This window comes from Aplysia californica, unplaced genomic scaffold (assembly GCF_000002075.1).
Source record: "Aplysia californica isolate F4 #8 unplaced genomic scaffold, AplCal3.0 scaffold00454, whole genome shotgun sequence".
Lineage (NCBI taxonomy): Eukaryota > Metazoa > Mollusca > Gastropoda > Aplysiida > Aplysiidae > Aplysia > Aplysia californica.
This window is the reverse complement of record NW_004797724.1, coordinates 327,406-347,066: the sequence shown is the minus strand read 5'-3', so window position 1 is coordinate 347,066 and position 19,661 is coordinate 327,406. Positions and strand designations below refer to the sequence as shown.

The window sequence follows — 19,661 nt, the reverse complement described above, 5'->3', positions numbered from 1 at the left end:
GGAGGGCTTCAGGGATGCAGGGGGGTTCATGGGGGATTTTACATTTTACCATAATTTGATGTTTTGCAAAGGTTGCATCCCTGTTCTTTGTGTTGCCTATTTAGTTTAGGCACCAAGACTTCAGCATTTCTTCTCTGGATGTAAAGAAACGAACGTAAGTACGGCTTGACTCTCGGGCTCTGTCATGGTAATGCCACATTTCCTGAAAATTGAGAACAGATAGACATAGAAATTCATTCGTACCAAGTGCAGTGAGGCTACTGAACACACAGTGCTACAAATGAAACAGACAGAGATAGAGAGAGGAAAAATGTTTTACGGAGCTAGTTGTTTCAACACAAACAACCAGCACTTGAGACACACACACACGCTCGCACGCAGGGAGGGAGGGAGAGAGTTGATCCCAATTTCTTTCCCATCCCAATTTTTTTCCCCCCTGAGATCCTGATTTTGAGATTGCATAGAGTGGCAGGTCTGCCTCTGTGACCAGAGCTCTATTTAAGGTTGTTCTTTTTCTATCAGGACTTATCCTTCAATACTTCATTGTTGCCTTATTTTCATTTATAAATCCTTTTCAGATTTCTCTAAACTTGGAGCTAAAGTGATTGAAGGGAAGACCAAGATTGTGTACGATCTGGTGGACCACCCTGGAAAAGTGCTTGTGGAGTCCAAGGACCGCATTACAGCCGGCGATGGCGCTCGTGCCAATGACATGGAGGGCAAGGCCAAAATATCAACTGCAACTGCCACATCCATTTTCCAGTTATTGAACAATGCAGGTAAAGTTCAGTTCAGTCTTCTTGTTTAATATAATGTGTAAAATGGGTGTTTATGTATTTTGTCATGTGTCAGATGGAAGGTTGGTAGAGGGGTCCTACGGTGCAGTGGTAGGTACCATGATTGATAGATTGAGTTGGGGAAAATGTAAGAAACGTACCACAGTGTCCGCAGCTGTTTCTTCATTATTATTATTATGGAGCTGTCATGGTAATGCCACTTTAAAATGTTTTAATCTTTCCGGAATTTTTGTTATTGTACTTTGCAATTTTTATGTTATGAAATCAGTTTGAAGGTTTTCATAATTATATTCTTCTTATTTCTGTGCATGAATGAAAGGTGGATATGGAGGAAATTGCAAGAAAAATTATCAGAGTGTGAGGAATTTTAACCTTTCTAGCCAATTTCGGATCCCTGCCCTCCCCCCTGAAAAAACCCAACAAGTCAAACGGATGCTTGTACTCTCATGTACCTTACATGGACATCCTTGTATGCCTGCCTTCACATTTCAGCTCTCTTTTCACTGACTAGCCCACCCCTTTCCCTGTTATTTATAATTAATTATTGTAATGTCAAGATTCTCATTTCTCTCTCTGAATGGACAAATACATGGGTTATGATAATAATAAATATTATGTCCTTGCTTTTCTTTTTTCATTCTCACTTTTAAGCAACAAGAGTTTCATTTTCAATAATTGTTTTATTTTTTTTTCACAGGAATAAAGACTCACTTCATTCAGCCGGAAGGGGAAAGGTCATTTGTTGCCTACAAATGTCACATGATCCCCATTGAATGGGTGACACGAAGAATTGCTACTGGTTCGTTCTTAAAACGAAATGTTGGAGTCCCAGAGGGATACAGGTTCAACCCCCCCAAGCTTGAGACATTTTTCAAGGTAAATATAAAATCTGTATGAATTGTTAACAGTCACTCTTTGAACTAACTTGACCAGGTATAGGCTGATAGCTCTGTTAGTGTCGTTCCGGACAAGAATGCTAATGACCCTTGTTTAAATCCCATATAGCATTCTTTAACTTTGTTTTGTTATTTATTAATTGAAAAAAAAAAAGAAGAATTTTCAAGGCTCTGCTCTTTTGGCTTGGTCCTATTGGGGATGGATCATGTGAAATTACAGAGGTCCAGTCTATAAAATTTCCTTTCAGATTGTCGGGAAGCTAGAAACTCATCCAGAAATTTCTTGAGGGTTAGAACATGCACACACACATGTACACGCGCACACATACACACACCTACACCACATGTACACTCACAAGCCAGCACGCACATGCCCTCTTGTGCACATACACATGCGCACACACACTGATATGCGCACACACACAGACACACATACCCACACACATGCACAGTGAACGGCTTATTTTGTCAGGTTGGAGTCGTAATTTATCAGGCTAAGATAGGTTTTCTTCTCTCCCCTCCTCCTCCCTGCCCAGTGTTTTGCTTTCTTTTTCTTGCACTGCCCCTTCTTTACCACTACCTTCTCTTTCTTGTTTTTTTTGCGAAGTTACTGTCAACAAATGCTTTAAGTGAGGTTACTTTCAAATGTTTTTATAATTATGTTCTTTCAGGTTCAATAACCTAGGTGTAGTGGCTACCCATTTGTCTGCTTTGTGCAAATTAGAAAAAAAGTACTGTTCAAACTTTATTATACCGTACACCCCCCCCCCCCCCCCAGGGGCAGTGCTACTGACTGAAGTGTCTTTAGGCCATTCCCAAAGGGGGACACTAACATGTTCTTATGTTCAATAGAATTGTAAATGAGCTAAATCATCGATGTCATGCTCCTAACTGCCTGAACTGCTGCTCTTTTTTCCCTTATCCTTTAGTATTGTCATTTTCCTCTACTTTTGTATGTTTGTCACTCTCTTGTGACCTGCTATTTCCGAAGTGCCTTGATAGTCAAAGCAGACTTTGTGCTATTGAAGCTAGAGAGGTGAGCAGAGTAAGTCTGATTCCGCGTATGGACTTCTCTGTTGACATCCACCCCTTGGCGCGCATATGACCATTGTCACCCTATGCAGTTGCGAGCACCGTAAAAACTCTACTAAAACTAAACTTAAGACTTTGTTACCTGTAGTGAGGTCCAGAGACTTAAATCTGTTTTGGGTTTTTACAATGCTTACTGTAAATCTCTGTTTTTGATTTCTTTGCAGGATGATGAAAACCATGATCCCCAGTGGTCATTTGAACAATGCCTTGCTTACGGAAAATCATTTGGAGGTGTTCTGATTGGAAGAAATGAGCTACAAATCATGGAGAAAATGACCGTGACCATATTTGAAATCCTTGAGAAAGCATGGGCATCTCTGGACTGTAGCCTTGTTGATATGAAGATTGAATTTGGTGTGAAAGACGGAACAGGTATTTTAAATTCATTCATTTTTAATTAAGTTTTATGTGTGCTGTAAATTTGTATTTCGATCTCATGAAATTGAGTGAAGAAAATAAATATCTTGTTACATTTTATCCTTTATGATAAGGAACTTTTAAGCACTTTCATAATTCGGGCTGCATTAACCTTCTGGTTCATCTCCTTTGTTTAGAGGTGAAGCATTTGGTGGCAGTTTTTCTTTTATTTCTTTGTAGTCTGTTCCAGTGAGCATTAAATTAGGTTTGCAATACTTAATTGGAGTTTCTGATTTCAGTACCTTGTTAGATTAAAATGAAAAATATTTTGTGGGTGGTCAGAGGGTGCTCTGGTTTGGTTTGCTCCTTCTTTCCTATCAAACATCTGTCGTCCTTATCTCCCCTCCTTCTTTTTTGTGTTTTTTACTCTCTTGTAACACCTTTAACCTTCGACACTATATGATTTTATTGTGTTGCAAGTGCTGTAAAAGTCTTACTAGAAAAAAAATATTTTGTTCATATTCTATTCTTTGTTGCCCTGATGTTTCCACTTTCTTGAAAAAAAATTCAGGGTGACCAGAAAAAATGTTACTCAGTTTATTTTTTAAAAATGCTGATAAAACAGGAATTAAGGTACAAACACCAAAGTTTGCAGAAGCATAGAATGTCAATCGGGTTTTATTATTTTGTAATTACAATAGAATATTATAGCCTCAAAGTAACAAGATCTCCCAATGCCTTCCATTTCGAATAAGACACATTATGACACGTTGAGTGAAATTGAGATTTGTGTTGACACTGCTCAGAGGATATCTCTCTTAATAATAATAATGAAGATCATTTCTATAGCGCCCACTCCCGTGTAAACACAGCTCTAGGCGCTTTACATAAATGCATGTACGACCAATATTCACGCACGCGACACACACAACACACACACAAATATACACTCATACACACACACACACACACACACACATATACACATACACACTCAAACACACACATACACACTCACGAACACATAACACACACATATGCACACACATGTACGCCAAACACACACACACACACGCACACGCACACACACATCTACTTCCTTATCACACGCACACGTTTATACATCGTCACGAAATGAGCATAAAATAATATACACACTGCAATTCACAAAATATATAAATGGATACATAGTCATTTACATTACATTGTACTGAACATGAATCTACTGATATAATAAAAAGGATGTCATTAAATGTGTCTTTAAAGATTTTTAAAATTTAGACTCAGATGTTGTCTGTCTCAAGGTTTGGGGAAGAGAGTTCCAAACTGACGGAGCAAAGTGGGCGAACGATCTTTCAGCTAATTTTTTACCCCCTTTTCTCTGAACTCTTAAAAGATACTGATCGTCTGATCTGAGTGATCTAGATGGAACATAAATCTGGATGAGATCACTAAGATATGAGGGAGCTTTGTTATTGACACATTTATGACATAATGCTGCAATTTTATATGACATTCTAGCTGACACAGGAAGCCAATGCAACGTTCTTAACATGGGAGTGATGTGATCCCTCTTCTTTTTCTTTAGTACAAGCCTAACAGCATGATTTTGAAAACGTTGTAACTTGTGAAGAGTGGGATTTGGTAAGTTAGCTAGTAAAGCATTGCAATACTCGAGGCGTGAAAACAAGAAAGATGACACGAGCGTTTTCAACGAGTGTTCATTCAAAAACATAGACATATGACCTATTTTACGCAATTCACAAAATAATAGGGTACTCAAATAATTATGATGTTCCATTGATAATTTTGAATCAAAATACACTACCAGATTTTTTGCTTTATTAGTAAAATACAGTTTTTCATTTTCAATGCAAATATGATCAATGTCTACGGGGATATGGCTTTTCTTTGGGTTACATAAAAAAATTTCAGTTTTATTTTCATTAAGTTGGAGCTTATTATCAACCATCCACTTTTTGATGTCATCAATGCACAGACCCATGGTAGTAAGCAGGGTTTTAACATCTGATGGTGGAACAGATTTATATAACTGTGTATCGTCAACGTACATGTGATAATTCATATTGTGCTTTCTAATCACAGCTCCAAGCGGCTGTGTATATAACGTATACAAGATTGGACCCAATACTGAACCTTGAGGCACTCCAAAGTCTAGCTTAAAAATTGACGAAAAAGAGTCGTACACAACCACAGATTGTGTACGGCCAATCAGGTAGGACCTGAACCAGTCAAGAACCCTGCCAGACAGGCCAAACGTGTTGAACAATTGTTCAATAAGAATAGTGTGATCTATAGTGTCAAAGGCAGCACTAAGATCAAGAAGAGAAAGAATTGATATTTTGTTCTCATCCGCCTCACACAAGAGGTCGTTATATATTTTCAGTAGCGCAGTTTCTGTGTTAAAAAAATGCCGATAGGCCCTTCCTGGGGTTTTTCTCATCCTGAATACTTAAAAAATTTTAAGGATTTTCCACAGTCATCAACAAGAAGGCTATAATTAATATTTCTGAGTACAAACTTTTTATTCTGGTCTTTTTTGTTCACTTCCCTGTATGCTCACTCTGAAGTACTAGTTTTCTCCTCGATAGGGAGATCTTTTGAAAAAATGTAACGTTATTGAACATGTAAATGGATTTTCGCTCGAAGTCTATATTGAACTTGAAATTGAAATTGAAAATATGTAGATCTATCATTTGTATGGTCTTTGTTTTAAAATGTTATGAACTTCTTTTTGTAGATGAAATCATCTTGGGCGACATCATTGACAGTGACTCATGGCGATTGTGGCCATCTGGAGATAAGCGCTTGATGAAGGATAAACAAGTTTACAGAAACCTGAAGGAAGTTACTGCTGAGAGTTTGGACATGGTGAAGAGGAACTTTGAATGGGTTGCTGAAAGAGTGCAGGTATCTCATCTGCGTCAATATACTTCTATTTGCAATCATGTAGCTCATTGATATGGAACTACAGTAAAATCTTGATAACACCAACAGTGCAGGAACAGACACTCTGTGGATGACACTTCATGGTGATTAAGCAGATTTCGTGTTAAACAGGGTGCTAATGAACAGAGCAAAAAGGGGAGGCAACTCCTTTCTTGCTGATGTTGGCTTGTATCAGGTACCACAAACCCAAATTTCAAAGTGCTTTGATCAAACATGTTCGTTGCATAATAAAGAACTATGCAAACCACAAACTTTGGTGTTTGAATGATAGAAATCGGACAATAAATAAAAAAATGACAGGCGTTTGAAATTTGTGGACGTCGTAAATTTTTGGCAGCTTTTAAATCACGTTAAAAAGTGCGATTTTGTGAGTTCACAGAAAATTTATTCAGGTACATAAAGTGTGTATTATTATTTGTTTCAACAGGTGCCAGTATAAACTATGCAAAATACCAAGATGAGGACAATCAGAGTTTAAATAAAGCCAATACAGAGACTTAAAATTGGAAAAAAATTACTCCTTGATGCATAATGTTAATTCAAAAATGCTAAAAAGACTGATTTCAGACATCAATAAAATGGAAAGTTATTGCTGAAAAGAAATGAAACTTACAGAATATATTCTAGCAATGCCCACCGAGCGCGTTTTGTTCTGCCGATTTTTGGCCCCCGCAGCGGGGGTGTTTCGTGGGACGCACTAACGCAAAGGTTGTTGTCTTCAACTCGCTCTCACGCCGCTTCTCGTGAATGGATATGAATGAAACTTGGCAGCCAATCAGAAAAGAGGTCAATCTCGTAGTATGCAGTTTGACAACATTGTACCCATTCTAGAAGCAGTCGAAAACGTTTGCGAAAGTGGTTAATGTGATGCGCTTTGAAGATTTTTCGGAGCTGTGATTTGTCAAACTGACTAATACGTTGTACACCATTTTTCTTTATTCCCTTAAAATTTCAAGCTTCTGTGTTTAGCGGTTTTCGCGTAATCTTTAAAACTGTGGGAGTTACTAAGGGAAAAAGTGGCATTGCCATTTGCGCGACGACCTGCTGCTGGGAAATTTCCACTGAGTGACGTCATCAGCCATCGGTCGCCTCGGGCGCTACAAACGAGGCCCCGCTTATGTGAACCGGAAAGGGGGGGAAGGATACTTGAAAACTAAACGGGGGCCTTGATAACTTGCGTTTTTGTTGCATTTTAGTCACAATACAATAGATCTCGTCATTTTTATTTGCTTGATTGCATGACAGAAGAATAGAAACAGAAAAGCAAACATCTTGAGAAGTGGTATGGCATTGTGTTTGCGTTATGAAAGCCTATTCCTCCCTCTTGGGAAAGCACACACTTGGACTCGTCCTGTGTGCTCTGTTTGGAAAAGTGAGGCATTAAGATTGTTATTAAAGAGTATCGTACTCCAGTCTGGGAAGATAGTCCCGTTTATACATTGTTATCGTTCACGCGTGAGTGCGCGCGCGTGCATGTGTGTGTGTGTGTGCGCGCATGTGTGTGTGTGTGAGAGGGAGAGAGAGAGAAAGAGAGAGAGAGAGAGAGAAGGGGGGGTGTAAATATGTTACATTTATTGTATGAGTTGTAGCCTACACATGCAAAATATTCCCATGACTTGTAAACTATAATTATCTGAACGCATCTTAATCTACCACACAATAGGACACTGTCCAACAATGGATATACACAGAGACGATCTTATTTTCTATAACAAAGTATGCATGCTTTTACTAGTATAGAACTGGATTTATTAGTAGCTCTCTACTTACATTTTTGTGACAAATTGATCCAAAGCATTGCTTGGCAAGGAGGAACCTTTTATGTTGCCAAGTTTCATTCAAATATCATGACTTTGGGAGAACATATGACTGATAATCTTTGTAAATCTGTAAAAAACGCCACTTTTTTTTACCTGTTAATGTCTTTACAACTCAAAAAGTATGACATATTAAAAATCTGACTGCATGACTAGATTTTGCATTAAAAAATGTACTAGACTGCCAGGTTTCATTTACATATTCCAAGAAATAGGCGAGGTATGACAAATATTGTCTGAAAACGCACCGGAAACCGCCACATTTTTACCTATAAACGTCTTCATAACTCAAAAAATAGGATAGCTATGAAAAATCTGAAAGCAGGACTAGATTCTGCACTACAAAATGTACTGGGTTGCCAAGTTTATTTTCTTCAATACTCCAAGAAATGAGCGAGTTATGACGAATATTGTCTCAAAATGCACCAAAGAACGTCCCATATTTTGAGGTTTTTTCATTATATAAAAGTGTACCAGAAATTAATTGATTAAAAAATCTGTAACTTTTTTGTTTATTGATGGATTTAAAAAATTCAAAAATTTCCATGCTCTGTGAAGATAAAGCTACAAAATGCACATATTTACAAACACTTTCTGGCAAAAAAAGGATTTTCGTGGTCATTGCTACATATTCACAGTAGTGCAAATTCATAGCCCAATGTTTTTCAGAGTTCTGGCACTTCAATTTAATCAGTTATGGAACCACAAAAATGGGAAAACTGCCAATTTTGCGTTATAAACAGAAAATCACAACACGTTACACATGGCCTAAACACTTTTCAGAATAAAATCACCTAAAATCATGGCAAATGTCTAAAACTTTCCATGCCAATGTACTTTTGGACCAGGAATCCATTTGTTATCATTTCTGTGATAACATGAAGCATTACAATAATATGAGGTAAGATAAGAGAAAAAATAAGAAATTATTCGGCATAATTTCAACAAAATCATCTATAACTTCTATAGAACTACAAGAAAGACGCCCCAAAGCTCTACTGCTATGTGTTTTTGGGCCAGGAATCCATTTCTGCAATCAAATCTGAGATAAATGAGGCATTAATAAAGTAAATATTCAACAATGACAGATCAGATACACAAACACACACAAAAACTCCTCAATACTAATTACTTTTTTTTAAATTAGAAAGAATCTCCAAACAATTTTTTTCCAAAAATATAAAAATTGTGCAGACGTTCCCGCACGGGCAGAGCCCATTTTCAAATCAAGGGCTAGGACAATTGGGGAGAGGGCGGAGGAGACACAAGTTAGATCTGCAACTAAGTTCAAATTCCCCATGGCTCATTAATCTAAAAAAATTGGGTCTATTCCGGAATAGATCTAGCAATTCTAAAGGTACCGACTTATTTGATAATCACGAATTATTATGAATGAAGCTCTCGAGTAGGAGAGTCCATTTTCATCAGTAAACCAGCCTCTAAAAGTTGTATAAAAAAATAATTCAATTGGTGCCGGTACTTGTTTCATGAGTCTAAATAGATATATTGGCTAAAAGAAAACAATTAAATGAATTAGTTATCAAAGACTTTGTCAGATATTCGCAATATTCAAGAGAATATATTCAATTCATTCATCAATGAACAAATGCCAGCTGCACCCCCTGCACAGACGAGTTCATCAAGCTTGTTATGATCTTTTAAAAGAGGTATCACCATTACGGAGTCATCGATAGAATGAAATGGTCACGTGACCAGAAAATAACACCAATTTTTAATGACTAAAAACAAATTGCTTTAGATTTCACCATATTTTCAAAAAATTTAAGCTTCTTATCTTTCTATCCAAACCAGATTTACAACAATACTGGGTACTGAATTAATTACAGGACGTTCAGAATGAGACCACCCGTTCGTCTGTTTGCGATCTCGGCTTCAAGCCCTAGCTAGATCTAGGTCAGGCAAAGGTTGATGACTTTATGAAGAACTATGTAACACTAAAACAATCTAATGAACAAAATCAACTTACCGCACATCTCCTGAATATCCCTATCCATGATTGGAAGCACAATGTAGCCCTTGATATGCACTTATGTACGTGAATAGAGCGTAATCGAAAATACGTAGTGCACGTAAATAATTCTTCGCCTTGCTGAATCAAACGCGTCGCCAGAGAAGGTACCAGCATGTGTGTTTACAAAAACAAGCAGCGCTAAACGGCTGCCAGACCAATCGTAGTCATTTTTGCACACGATTCCCTTGATGTGTTCTACTTTTGAGTAGACCAGGGTTCTTTCGATCAATCATTGGTCAGACTTGGAGATTTCCATTCTAAAAATAGGTTTCAAAACTCACGATATTTCTGGGTCAACAACTAACTTTAGCAACAAGCGCTTGGTAACGGGTGAAAGCTTATTCAAAGCTGGTTCTTGCATTTTTTGTTTCATGACGATAGCAGTTATAGGCGCGTAGCGCGAAGGCTTTTTATGAAGCACCCTAAATTTTTGTTGCTGCGGCCAGCATGAAAAATGACGCGGAAAACGCATTCCCGTGCATTTCGATGACCTTTTTAGATAGCTTACTTTACAATATCTCGTTCCGTGCCGTCCTCATTAGTTATTTTAGCTAAAAACAATAGTTGAACTGACTTAGTTCGAAACCGGGTGAAGATTGGTGTCAAATAAGAAGAGTTATGGTTGATTAAAAATGACCAAATTTCGAACTTCCTACACACTTTCAACTGCGCAGAGGCGGGGGTTTGTGGTACCTACTTGTATAATTGTGGGGTTGCCTATTTCTAGTCATTAATTGGCGGAAAACTGCCAACATTTGCAAATTGAAAGAAAAAGGCAATCTTATATATTTTCAACCTTGGTTGGATACTGTGACTTCACAGAATGAGATTCTAAGAGGTAACTGTTTACTTGATGGTTTTCTATTACTGTTACAACATAAATGTTAAAAGACAAAAACAAATACGAAAACGAGGACTTGATAAATCATAATGCACCTTATAAAGATCATTGGAAAAAAACCCTAACAAATAAGGGGGGAAAAAAACTAGGACATCCCTGTAATTAGAGATGTTTAGCAGTTTCCCAGTGTCTCGTCTGGTCTCCATGTCCCGACGTAAAACATAGCTTCTCTCTCACCGCCCACTGTGCTCGGGATGTGGGAGATTTGTATTGACAATGGTAGACTTCTGTAAAGGGAGGGGGGGGGGGGGGAGAGGAGAGGGAAAGAGTCAGCTATGAGGAATGATGAAATTGTCTCCAAGATTCCATGTCCACCAAATGTTGTGGAATTTTCCGTCATGCAAAGACAAGTTGCAATTCAAAGAGTAAAGATGGAAAAAAACCGCGAGGTTTTAAAATCCTTTTACGTTAATAGGAATTTTGTGTTGACCAAAGCTTGATTTACTTACGAACTGCACTGACTCTAACTCACTCCTGAGCGTACTCTTTTCTTTACATTGCTGTATCTCAGCCTGTACTGGTACATATGTAACAGTTACACTGAAGTGAATAGGTTCTGTAAGGATGAGGGGTTTTAGTGCTAAAAGGGTTAACGTAACGGGTTGGAGGGCATCACCTTTTATCTTTTGTGCATTGAAAGAGTGTGACAGTGTAAATCTAGCAGGCAACCCAAGGAAGCTGATGTGCACGAGTCCATTTTTATCCTTGCTCATTCTTAATACCCAACTATAGCAGCATGTACCCTTTGAGTGCGTAGTCCATGGTTTTATTTGGGTGCCCCATTCAATTCTTTTTTTCACCTTGAAAGCTATTTCCCATGGTATAATTATATTTCCTATTTCAGCTTCTTAACTCAAAGCCAAGTGGTCGTGTGGCTGTGTTTATGGGCTCTAGCAGTGACGCAGCTCATTGTGAGAAAATCAGAGGAGCTTGTAAAAATTACGGCGTGCCTTGTGAGCTGAGAGTGACATCAGCACATAAGCAGTCAGACCAGACCCTGAGATTACTGGCGGAATATGAAGGTATGTTGTTCTAGAGGCCGTTTTGTTAGCTTCTCATGTTCTGCAATGCTAGGGAAGATGGTGATTTAGGGCAGGTCTTTTTGCTTTTCAATCCATCTGTTCTTTGTGTTCATGGTTTTTTCTAACTCTAAATGATGATTATGATGGGAGTGTGCTTCGTTTAATGACGATGGGCTTCAAGTAAAAAAATTGAACTGCGATAGTTATATGTATATCAGGTGTAAGGTAGTAAAGACGCCTGTACGTAATTCATGATATGTAATTGCTTATGAACTTTGCTGATGTGGTGATGACACAGGGTTCAATGCCAATGGGTAGTGAGTTTTTTTCGTCCTGTCTTGATGAAGTGACCAGGACAGACTTTGTGCTGTTGAGGCTAGAGAGGTGAGCCGAGTAAGCCTGATTCCCTGTAAGGACTTATCTGTTGACATCCACCCCTTGGCGCTCATATGACCTTATGCAGTTGCGAGCGCCATAAAAAACCTTACTAAAATTAAAAAACAAATTACTGTGTGCTTTGATAATGAGTTCATTTCATTTCAAAATAACTGTTTTTTTCCCTTTGAAGTTTGTTGTTTCTGCTGTATGATGTTATGGAAAGTGTCCATTACCTTTGTTGTTAGGAGAGTCTAGTGTTCTTTTGGAGGGGAGGGGGTCAGTTTGATATCTCCTATTTTGTTCAAGATATATTATTATGGGGCTTGTTTTAAAAATGGCAGGATTCTCTGTGATCCTTAGGGGGTACATGTGGAAAGACTTTGTGTTTGAAGTCATGTTGAACTAAATAAAAACTTAAGCTATTAGACAAATATTGCTGAGTGTTATATTTAAGTTGTTGTTTGTGTTTCAGGTGAAGGAATACCCACAGTGATCATTGCTGTGGCTGGACGTAGCAATGGGCTGGGACCTGTGCTCTCTGGCAACACGGCCTGGCCCGTCATTAACTGTCCTCCTATCTCAGGTGACTGGGGAAGCCAAGATGTTTGGTCAAGCCTGAGGTTGCCTTCAGGTACGTAATGTACTTTTATTTTTGTGGAGGCCTCTGCATAATATTGTATAATATTTTCATTTCACTGAGCTTGCAGTTTCTCACAATTAGAGAATTGCATATCGTCATGGTTGTAATGCAAGTGCTTAGGTTGCTTTTTAAAAAAATTTTGGAAGTGTCTGAGTTACTGTAAGAGTTGCACAGGGTTCATATTCATAGTACCGTCGAACCTGCCATGACAGCCACCTGTATGATATGGCCACCTGTACAAAGGGCCGCTTTCCATTTCCCCCCTTGCATTTTTTCTATATTATTTAACTATGTTAAACGGTCACCAGTCCAACGTGGCTCTGGCCACCTTATTTTATCTGCCCAAGGTCAATTTCACCTGCCTCACACGGGCAAGGCGTGGTCACTCATTGCCTGATGCTTTGTCAAAAAAATTTAATTGGCCCATCACGCTATGGACGGACCGTCATAATTCATTTACCTGTCGTTATTGTTGGTCCGTCCAATGAATGTTTACCCAAGTTGACCTATGTGTAGGCCTAACAAAGAATTTTCAACTGCTGGTGAGGGTAGCGTGATCCATCATAACCTATAAGCCCTGCCCTCAACTCGTGCACAAATCGTGTGTGAGGTGACTGGTCGCTGTTTTGTTTACCTAATCTGTAACAAAGTAGCAATGGGCGTTGACGTGAACATCCTACAGAAATATCGCTCGTTCTCAGAGTGGTGGCGACTCGTGTGTTTGTTTTACCATGGCACCTGGTCTTCATCGTCTTACTTGCATAATATTTCGTTTAATATATCCTTGCACAAAATCAGCAACAACAGAAAAAAACGAATAAAAAATACCCTTCTTACACCAACCACGCCCTTTTTCTGAAGAAAACAAAAACTCTTCTGAATTCGACTTACGGCTATAACAGACTCGTGTGTTTGTCTATTATTTCCCAGTGCTTATTCATCTGTCACTTCCAGGCATAATATGCAGTTCAACACCACTGATTTCATCTCTACAGAATTTCTTTGGCATATTTCATGTTTAACATTAAGCAGACTGCTTACAAAAAGAACAAAAAAGATACAAAGAGGAAAAACAAATAACTGAACATAGACTAGATGAATCATAGCTGCTCATTATAAAGATAATTTGAAAATTCCAAAAAACAAAACTGAGACATTTCCATAATTAGGGATGGTTTGCCACTCCCCAATATTTCATCTCCTCGTTCTTCAAAACAGTCTGTCTCTGACCACACACTGCGCAGGGGGAGTGGGAAAGAAAACTAGATAAGAGGTCTTAGCCTATACTATTGAACATGTGTTATGTATGTATAGTATAGTATAGTATAAGGTTTTACGGCGCTCGCAACTGCTAAGGTCATATGAGCGCATGTGTTATGTGACATGCATTGACAACTGCAGGCTTCTGTGAGCGAGAGAAAAGAAAAGGAGGAGGGGAGAGTCAGCCTGGAAGAATGATTAAATGGCCCAAAATTCCTTTTTATTCATCACATCTACTGGAATTTTAAAAAGTCTTGTTTAAGAGATGTTACAGTGCATACAGAGGGGAGGAAAATCAGCGTTTAGAAATTGTGAAGTTTAAGAGCTTTGTGTTAAAAAAACAGAAGTCAACTGTAGTTGTATAGAGTATTCATATTTGGGTGGTTAGTGGGCGCTCTGGTGTGGTTTGGGCCTTCTTTCCTGCCTATTATCTATTGCCCTCTTCTCCCTTTCCTTGTTACTCTCCAGCACTAGCAACATAAATACTTGCAAGCACTGTAAAACTCTTACTAAAACAAACAAACAAAAGGAAGTGCAGGCTGCTTTTTGTGTTTATGCAGTGATTGATGTTTGTCCACTTGTTACCAAAGTTACATGCAAGTTTGATCTCAGCAGAGGCTTGGTTTTTTTTGTTTTTTTTTACATTGCGTTTTTTCCTTTTTTCTCTGTTCCTACAACGCAGGTTTGGGATGCTCCACTGTTCTGCAGCCTGAAAGTGCAGCTCAGGCTGCGGCCCAGATTCTTGGCCTGAGCGACCACGTGGTCTGGGCCAAACTAAGGGCCAAGCAGCTCAACACCTGGGTAGACCTCATCAAAGCTGATAGAAAAATGAGAGATGACAAGTAACTGTCATCAGTTCCTCACTTCTCCTGTTGGGAGTTTCTTTTACTTTTGGTCAGGTTTTTCTGTAGATGCATATCATATGTCTTGGAGGTGGAGTTTACAAACTACTTTACCGGATCATGTGGTTTGGAACTTTCAATGGCATCATGTAGACCTATATGAAAATTAGTAAAAGAGCACTGGGCTGGGAAATCTGATTATTGTTATTTCCAGTTTTTGTTTTTTCTAGAGCACGTTTCATTTATTGGAAGTCAACCATTCTACTGAATTTCTTCTTCGGAGTGCCATACATCTCTAAAGTTGGCAGTCTTTTGTACCTCCTGCCATCTGTACATGGTAAAGGGAACTATCTTGCAATTTTATAGTGCAGAGATTACGTTTTGATTTACTTGTTCTCTCTTATCCGGAACTTCTTCAATTTACTTCAAAGTGCCATTCTTGTCTTCTTCTTTGGAGGTTTGAATCTCTTTTTCTGCCTCAGCCTGTCTTTGATAAGGGGGAACAATTTTTCATGCTGAAGCTATCCTGCCATCTTCTCTCTTTAATATATGATGAAAAAAGGCTCTGTCTCACACTTTATCCCTTTGCCTCAATTTTTCTTTTTTGTTGTTGCTTTTCTGAGTTTGTAAATGTAGGCAGCATTTGGTCCACTCTGAAGTCCGACCTTGTTTTATTCCATAATGTGGCCGAAAAAGCTTAAATGCCATGTTGTAACCCCCATTTGGTAATGAGTATCCAGATTCTTTTGTTACTATAATTTGAAGCTACCAAGGCTTTTGTGTTCATTTTCACTTCATGTCACTTTTTCATTTTCTCGCCCTTTTGAAGAATTTGGAATGGAAGGATATTATGAGCTGCAGGCATTTAGTAGATAATGGAACTACAATAGATTTTTTTGTTTTTTTGACATATTTTGTTCTTGGACAATGAAATGGTGCAATGAGTCCCTCAAGTCCGGAGAGGAAACTTTGAAATCTTTTCTTCTTGTTTTTGAAGACCCAAACTAAAATTGATATATATATGTACAAGATATTTTGAAAAGTGTTTATTATTGGTTATATGGACTGTTAGTAGACTTACCTATAAAATGTATTAGCTTTCTTTTGAAAGTTGCTTTATTATAACCAACAGTTTGCTCAATGTCATGGTTTTTTTGTTTAAAAAAAAAATAAATTAAAGTGAAGAACTGTTAATGTATGAGAAAGGAAGGGACCATGAGGCACAATTGTTTTCCCTGTGGGTACCTCCTATTTCTCTTATCTCTTTCTGTCAGTTAATTATGACAGGAACACTTCACATGTGCTTGCCTTGTTGTAGCGTCTTTTCCGGGTGTTTCTTCATGTGAATGCTGATATATATGGGAAAAAAAATGTATTGCAGAGATTCGGCTCTGCATTTGTTTACAAGTACTAAACCCACGTACATGAAACGATTTTCTTTTGTGCTTAGAAAATGAAGAAATACAGTTTCACTACTGTTTTCAAATTCTAAAAGTAACCAGAAGGACAGTCTGTTGAAATTAACTCCCCCCCCCCCCCCCCCAACCACCACACACACATCTACACACACCACACATTCATCTGCTTACTGCTTACTTTCATATTTTTTTAAAGAATGAAACATTCCCAGCCCTAAAAATGAAACATTTGTAAAAGTCAATATTATTTCACAAGAGCTTTTTCTATGTGGCAAAATAAATTTCATCTCACTAACAGGCAATGCTGTTTAAAAATATTTTTTTTTATTATACTTGTTGTTGGCATCGCTTTTCACCTGATTGTGGGTGTTTGGGGGTGCTCTGGTGTGGTTTGCTTCTTCTTTCCTATCAAACGTCTATTGTTTTCATCTCCCCTCCTCCTTTTTTGTGTTTGTTTCTCTCTTGTAACACCTCTAATCTTTGGCACTTATATGACCTTATTGTGTTGCAAGTGCCGTAAAACACTTACTAAAACTAAAAAACTTTCCCCTGATTCTGTGCCTTTTACTTGTTGTAACTGTCCTGACTGAGCTCCTTTGTTCAAGGTCATTGGGATTGATAGTGATGAGGCAACTTTACTGATAGTCGAGAAGTTTTCATTTTGTCAACTGTTGAAAAGATATAACTTCCTCCCCGTCCGACACAGCAGATCAGTACACTGATGTACTGATACTGAAAGCTCATTGTTTTGTCATTTGTGAGGCAGCGTGGTGAAATCAGGCGCTCGTCAAAATAACGAAATCTGAGAAAGGGGCTTTTTTTCGACCATTTTGAAATTTTTTATCCAATTTTTATTTTTTGGCTTAACCACCTCTTCTATGTACTCATAAAACACTTTTCCATGTGAATTTTGCTTAAAAAGATTGGTTAAAAAAGGCACAAAATATGTCATTTTTCAGTTTTCAAAGACTAGCTATTGGCGTTACCAAACTCTGGCGGCCATTTTCTGGTTAATTTCACCGCAGAAACCAGGTGACCTCACTTCCTTAAATTTTGCTTATCTTGAGTTCAATTCAAGATAAATGTGATACAGCATGGTGAAATCGGGCGCTTGTCAAAATAATGAAATTCGAGAAATCAGCATTTGTCTGGCCAGTTTGGAAATTAAAAATGTAAAAATTTTTTTTTAGCTCAACATCTTGTATGTCCATTGAAAAACTCTTTTGTGTATGGATTTTATGGAAACACGTTGATTAAAGGCACCAAAAAATGTAAATTTGCACTTACCAAGGACTCTTTAGCTATGGAAGTCGCCAAACTTTGGCGGCCTTTTTTTCACTAATTTTACTTCTGAATCCAGGTGACCCCACCTCCTTCTATCGCAAATATCTCGACTTCTGCTCTAGATAAATGGATATTTTTTTCACCAAAAGGAAGACAAATGAACAGGCTTTAAGATGGTACAAATTACTTTATACGACCAAAATTTGAAGAGCGCCATGGCGCTCATATGACCTTATGCAGTTGCGAGCGCCGTAAAACCCTCTACTACTACTACTACGAAGAGCGCCTGATTCCACCACGTCGTGACACAAATGGATATTTATTTCATTGGAAGCAAGACAAATAAATCAGCTTTCAGGTGATACCAATAACTCCACGTGTCCAGAGATTGATGAGCACCTGATTCCACTGCGTCGTTACACATTTATTCTTCTTTGGAGTGGTTATTTTCTGTTTTAGTTTTAGTAGGTGTTTTATGACTATGAAGCTCGCATCTGTATAAGGTCACATGAGCGCCAGAAGATTAGAGGTGTTACAAGTACAAGAGAGTAACGAACAAAAGAAGGAGGGGAGATAAGAACGATAGGTGTTTGATAGTAAAGAAGAAGCAAACCACACTAGAGTACCTGCCAACCACCCATGGTTATTTTCTGTTCCTTAGTATTTGTTCTTGACAATTAATGTTTGCAGGAGGACTGGTGGCTGTGGGGTAGCGGTTAGATGCTTTATTATTGCATGCAGGAGACCTGAGTTCGATTCTCAGGTATGGAGGAAATTTTTGACTATCTTGGTCTTTCTGCTTGGGTTTTGTATGTATTCCTCTTAGTTTAGCCCGGGTTGGCCCTGAAGGCAGGGTTGGAAGCCGGCCTTCTAAACCAGCGCGTCTAACAACCAACCATAATATTATGTCGTCCATCTCGCAGAAAGTCGGCTGTTGAAATGGAACACACGGAGAGCCTGAGCCAGTGGCGGGGCGCCATTGGTGCAAGCGCTCAACCTAACCCTGGCCTCCACCCCCCCCCCCCCCCCCCCAGAATTATACTATGATGTCACACCTTTATGCTATTTCTGTTCACATCTTGAAAGGTGGGTAGGCCTATATTGTCGCAGAGAAAATGGCGTCCAGGAAACCTATGAACGTGCGCTTAAAGCAAAGAACTGTTATTGAGTTCCTAACTGCAGAGGGAGCTGCACCCATCGATGTTCCTAGGCAAATGAAGCTTGTCTATGGTGAAGCATGTGTAGATGTAAGTACTGTTTGAACTTGAAGATGGCAAAGGAGTTCGCTGAAACCAGTCCAGCAGAGACAGATTTGCATGACCGAGCTCGTTGTGGTCGTCCCAACTCTGCCAGTGATGTTCAACGCCATGAGAGAGTGGATGAGATCATCCAAGCAAACTGGCGGGTGTAAGTAAGAGATGTCAGTTAAATGCTAGGGATTTCTGTAGGGTGTGCTCAGTGTATTATCCTTGATGTGTTGGGTTTACAGGAACGTGTGTGCACGGTGGGTTCCCCGCATGTTGTCACCCGAGCTGAAATTGAACCAAAGTAAATTTAGTGATGAACTCCGGGCTCATATCGATGAGGGTGAAGCTTTCTTACGCCGTATAGTCACAGGAGACGAGACTTGGGTACACCATTATGACCCAGAGAACGAAAGACAATCGAAAGAATACAGGTGCACTGGCTCACCTAGCCCCAGGAAGTTCAAAGTTGTTTCATCTGCAAAGAAAGTTCTTATAATATATGACAGTGTTTTGGGACTGCGATGGTCTGATTTATATGGAATTTTGAGAACAGGGTTCCACTATCAAAACTCTGAACGATATACAGTGGAATCCTGATATAACGAGAGGGAGGGGACCGAAACAAAATGTTTGTTATAGCAGGATTCTCGCTATACGGGATCCAGTAATAAATTCAAGGGAAACTGTAAAGTAGGCCTAATCTATGAG

General features: G+C 38.8%; 1 protein-coding gene across 1 annotated transcript in view; it reads left to right on the top strand.

Annotated features, from left to right (window-relative positions):
* LOC101846905 (multifunctional protein ADE2) overlaps positions 1–16,724 on the top strand; it is a gene marked incomplete at its 5' end in the record, with an annotated part of 19,236 nt that extends 2,512 nt beyond the window's left edge. Inside the window, 7 exon segments of the mRNA XM_005105139.2 lie at positions 579–779; positions 1,495–1,673; positions 2,950–3,157; positions 5,904–6,073; positions 11,707–11,884; positions 12,735–12,893; positions 14,845–16,724. Of these exon segments, the coding sequence (XP_005105196.1) occupies positions 579–779; positions 1,495–1,673; positions 2,950–3,157; positions 5,904–6,073; positions 11,707–11,884; positions 12,735–12,893; positions 14,845–15,008 (1,259 nt within the window). The 3' untranslated portion in view covers positions 15,009–16,724.
* Positions 16,725–19,661: the final 2,937 nt, after the last annotated feature.